At 36.9% G+C, this 5,370-nt stretch overlaps 1 protein-coding gene across 1 annotated transcript; it reads right to left on the bottom strand.

The window, feature by feature from the left end:
• Positions 1-218: 218 nt before the first annotated feature.
• Positions 219-4,314, bottom strand: LOC131079599 (uncharacterized). The gene is made up of 2 exons (XM_058017598.2): positions 4,098-4,314; positions 219-3,807 (listed from the first exon to the last, which is right to left on the bottom strand). The coding sequence occupies exon 2, from the start codon at positions 3,776-3,778 to the stop codon at positions 551-553; it is 3,228 nt and encodes a 1,075-aa protein (XP_057873581.2). The 5' UTR covers positions 3,779-3,807; positions 4,098-4,314; the 3' UTR covers positions 219-550.
• Between the last annotated feature and the right edge of the window lie 1,056 nt (positions 4,315-5,370).

Here is a 5,370-nt window from a genome sequence, read left to right as displayed (position 1 = left end):
GCTTCAGCAGACACTTGTAGTCAATAAGTTGTCAAAAAGTTAAACATTAGAACAGTTGAAATAGAAAACCTGACTAGAAACTCAGCCATCTCTTATAATATTTCCAAAATTTAAGAAATTTTGATTAAACGATGGAACTTATGTTTGAGCAGCTAGACTGAGTGTTTATAAACAAAAGCGTCAACTTGAATGGGCATAAAGAAATATGCTAAAGTGGCTGACGTACGTAAAAATATTTTTTTTAGATAAATAGAAGATAGAGGTTACAACACAAAATTCAAAACAGCATTCATTCTTTATGACAATTGAATTAATGCTGAAAAATAGGAAGCTGTCCTTTCTTGTTAGCAAGACCTTGTCTAGAAACTTTATCCATCATATATCTTTACTGAATCTCACTATTCAAGGAGGAAGACCTCCTTCAGCAGAGTTGTGTATTTTGCTGCAATTACAGGATCATTGCATGCATGTAAGCAAGCAGTTCAAGTCACCATCTAATTTCAGGTGTTTAGACAACCAAAGGAAAAACATTAACTTCAAGAAGCAATTATCAATTCGCACTTTCATCTTCACTTATGTGAGAATGGCCGTTTACTTGCGCATTGACACCAGAAACAAGCTCAGCTTCAAATGTTTGTGAGGGCAGCCTCTCGTACATGGTTGATCCAAGCCGCATGAGTTTAGCTGAGCTAGATCTCAATACCCGCTTCAATGTAACCCCGTTCCATCTTTGCTGGATATAAATTACAATTGCAAGCACCACAGCAGTAACTGGAATAGCAATGTCCCCAAACTTCGAATAAAAATCTAAGCTAGGATTTGCAAATTCAAACTCATCTGCAAAGTAAGGATTGAAAACTGGGGATCTTAAGTAGTCATATATGTGAGGTAGAAGGCGCAAAACAGTGACACCAATGTAATATAGTTTCCTAAGTGGTTTGCAATCAACTTGCCAAAGAACATTGCCAACAATTTGAGGAAGCAGGAAAAAATCTTGCATCAAACCTACATACTCCTTAAGCTCAGTTTCCCATTCATGCTGCTTGTGCATGTTGCCTTTCCAGTCTAGATAGGTAGAAGACTGAACTGGGCGTTGACTGACTTTCACAGTATGCACAACCAACACAATCAAAAAACCCAAGGCATGAATAGATGCACAAATGGCAAGGACTCGCTTGTCACTTGGGACTCTCCATGGCTCTAACGGACTCCTGGTGAACAATCGAATGCGAGATTTCCAAACCTTTTGGGCCAATCTAAGTGTCAACAATAATGCAATCAACACAAGAAGTTTAACCAGGTAGTCCATGATCTCAGACATTCGACCTTCATTGAGTACTGAATAGTCACTGTTCTCAGAATCATATTTCATCTTCTCAAACAAGGCCTCAGCACCTGTTATGAGAGGAATACTGTATCCGATGGCCTGAAGACCCAACATGACATGAGAGATGTATGGTACAGCTTCTACCTTCTTTCGAATGTAGAATAATTGACTAAGGATGCACCCAATCATCATTGATAGTGTCACTATGCGCAACAAGCCTTCCAAACTCTTGCGAGAAATTATCTCTTCTCGTTGTCTCCTGTATAGAATGGGCAGTGTCTGAGCACTAATCGGCTGGAAAAAAAAAGGGTCATCTTCAGTCCGTTGGCTTGTCACTGAAATCGTGACAGTTGGATTCATGAACCACCTGGCATTTGTCGGTGGATACTCCACTTTGACATTAACCAAGCAATCCAGACCATCTTCGAGATCACCACTATCATGCATTACATTCCATGGGGCACGAACATCCCTGCATCCTATAAGGTACATTTTACCCACTCTTGGATCATATAGACCCTCAATAAATAGCTTAGAAAAATTTCCTTCCATTTTCAACTGTGCAGCAACATTCAAGAAGAACTTCTCCTCCTCTGGTCCTTTTGATGGAGATGATCTTGTAGTATTCTCAGTCATGGAAGAAACATTTGAGGCCTGTACCCAGTCAACTCCCACAAAGCTGTCAATAGCTATGACATCCAAGTCTATGAAGGTTTTGAAGAAATTTGTTTTGGAGGAACTTTGCAGTATACCTGAGGAATGCACTGAAAGATCTTCACTTAGCAGAGAAAAACTCTCCCGCGCCTTTCCATTTTCTTTCCAAGGATACTTCAAGAATGATTTCTTCAGCTGTTCACCAAACCCAACTGGCTCGTCTTTCTCTAACATGGCTCCTGCTAATTTGGTTTTGCTGTATGTATATGTCATATTGCTCAATACATCCCATGGCAACTGTGGAGGATGTAAAAGAAGCTCAAATATAAGAGGATAGAATGACGATGTTACATTCTGAATGCTGGAAATGCTGCCAACAGCTACGCTTCTTTGCTTGATGGAAAGCGAAAGAGGAATGTAAATGCAGATCCGAGAATTACAAGGACTAGCACCACTGCCCTTAGATCCAAGACATCCAACCATACAAAGCTGGCCAGAAGATGAGCTCCATTTACCTTCTGCAGACAGAGTTAAGCCATTAAGGCCTGATCTCTCTAATGCCAGAATCCGACTCTGTGAAGGAGGCACAGCTCGAAAAACAGCACTAACATTTGCAAAATCTGACTTGCCGGTGCCAGGATTTGGCGGATCTACACATCTCACATCCTGCACAACAAGCTTCGTGTTTTTAAAACTGCCATTTGTTGCCTGAATTTCTGTATCATTCATAAATGAACCTAACTTGCTACAGTATTCATCTGTGCCATTACATTGCCAATTTGGAACCACATCCAAAAGCTGACCCGATATCAGTTCCATTAAGACTGAACAAAATTGCTTTCCTCTGTAGGTTTGACTACCTTCCGTCTGTAATTTGTCCAGATATGGGTAAGGATTGCAAGCCTTTGCCACCACGCCTTCAGAACCAAACTGATAATTTGTAAAAGCACCCAACTGGGAATGGATATCAATTTCATTGAAGTATCTAGAACTGGAGAGTCGGTTGAGGCTTTTCAATTTTCCACGAATTTCTCTGGTAGTCAATGAAAAGTTATTAGGAAAGTGCAGTTGTAGCAAAATTTTATCATCTTCTAACAAAGTTGGTGACAGAAAGTCTGAATTTTCTACCCAATCCCAAGGATCTGAAGCATTCTCCCCACGGGAGGGAAGATTTGAGCTTCCCAGCATGCACAACACCTTTTCTTCTTTTGATTCTAAGTAGACACCCTCAAAAGTAATGCCAAGTGCAGTGAAGCCAGGATAAATTTGAAAGCTCTGAGGGTTGCTCCCGTCATAGTACGCTCCTCTGTCTGTTGCTATGGCCAATCGTAAAAACCCACTCAGATTCACCATTTTGGCAGAAAACCCCTTGTCTGAATCCACATCTGTGATATAGAAAGATGCCAGATTGATCGGAGAATGCATTTCCTCAAAAGTATAATTGGACTGACCTTTGGATTTATAAGGCATCAGAGGTGCAGAACCCTTGTCTTGGCTCCAATCTCCATTTACAAATGAAAGCTCATTCTGAATACCATATACACGATTAGAATTGGGAGGCAACATTGAAGCCTCTTTTAACACAGACTTACATTCTTCTTTCACCTCATTAAAACGTCTGTAAGTGGGTTTGCGGTTGTTATAGTTCGATGGATCGTAGGGTTCAGCACTCATTACTTCAGCAGCCCCAGAAAAAGACTTAGAAGGGTAAAACCCGCCTAAGGAGGAAGTTAACAAGGAAGACAATATTACAGCCCATACCCAAAACCCAAAAAGAGCTTGGCAATGCTTCCCCATGTTTTTGAACACTCAAATTCTCATTAAAGCTGCAAGAAATTCAATTTTTTTTCACTTTAAAACTCACAAGTTCAAGATCTGGCTTAGAAAACAAATACAACAATGTAGCTTGTGCACTATAATAACGAATGACTATCATTCCGAAAAACCTATAGAAGAATCAGAGCTTGCAGTGCAAGCAAGTGTTTGACAAAATGATAACAAATACTAACTACTCTGATCAATGTTGCACTACCTAATTTAGCATTTTCTATATCATGGGCTTAGAAAACAGCATTTCAGGTGAAAAAAAGATCAAAACCTTGTTGCAAGAACTAACCTGCGTTCGCAATTGGGTACCGAAGAGAGAGACTCTCCATAGACATTAGGTCGCTTCTTCAATTCAGAATATGTAGATTCAGCTTCATAAATAGATGGAATCTGGCTTGCAACTGACTGACAAGTGTGAAAACAGATATACTTCTGTCACCGTTTTCCGGAGTAAAATTTAAGCAATTGCAAAGTTGTTTGGCACTCAGTCACCTCAAATGAAGAATGTTAAATTTGACGGTCGGTCTTCAATTTCAAGGAAATCCACATTACTTGGGAAAAAGAAACGTTACAGAATTTTCCCTTTCAATTCATCGTTCTTTGAAAAAAAAAATTAAAGAAATTATTTTTTATTATATTTTACGGTGAAAAGGATTAATACCTCCATACAGCCATGAAATTGAAACCTATTTCTCCCTGTTTGACTTTGATTTTTGTCGAAGTACAGGTCGTCGTTCACACATGCCAGTTTATATTTATTTTTGTTTATTTTAGTGAAATGTTTTAGCAAAATATATTTTTAAAAACTATGCAAAGATATTGACTCTTGAGAGATCATTTTTGAGGTGTAAGATTTATGTGGAATGGATATCTTCAAAATGATTTTTTTTTAATATTTTTAAGATAATTTTTTTAAAAAAAAAGGTATGTGAGTAGTATTTGCAATATATAATTGTTTGTTTGTTTTGATTTAAGTGGGAATAAAATGTAAATGATATAAGTTCACAATTTTTTGATTTGAAGGAAAATAAAATATAATGACATTTAAGAAGATAGGTACTTAAACACATGATATTTCATAGTTTGTTTGTTTTGATTTAAGTGGGAATAAAATGTAAATGATAAAAGTTCACAATTTTTTGATTTGAAGGAATATAAAATATAATGACATTTAAGAAAATAGGTACTTAAACACATGATATTTCTACAATCTATGAAAATTATATGTGATTTTATTTGCATCATTTTCATCACACCATGATGATGGATTGTCAAATATGATTCAAAAATCTAATACAAATGTAGCTACAAACATTTTTTCTTTAAAAACATTTAGAAATTCAAGATATATAATATGAAAAGATAAAAACCATTACTACCAAAATGTTGCTCACTTAAAAAAAGACGACAATTCAACTTTGAAAAAAAAAAGCATCCATATTGTTTATCATCATTTTCAAAATCACTATTATTATAATAATAAAATAATGAAAACTATTAACTTTTTTTTAACAATTCAAACCTAGGGAAAGAATCTATTTCAAATGGGAAATCCATAAAGT

The sequence above is a fragment of the Cryptomeria japonica genome, chromosome 9, assembly GCF_030272615.1.
Source record: "Cryptomeria japonica chromosome 9, Sugi_1.0, whole genome shotgun sequence".
NCBI lineage: Eukaryota > Viridiplantae > Streptophyta > Pinopsida > Cupressales > Cupressaceae > Cryptomeria > Cryptomeria japonica.
Note: the sequence above shows the minus strand (reverse complement) of the source record. Positions and strands in the feature narration are given on the sequence as shown.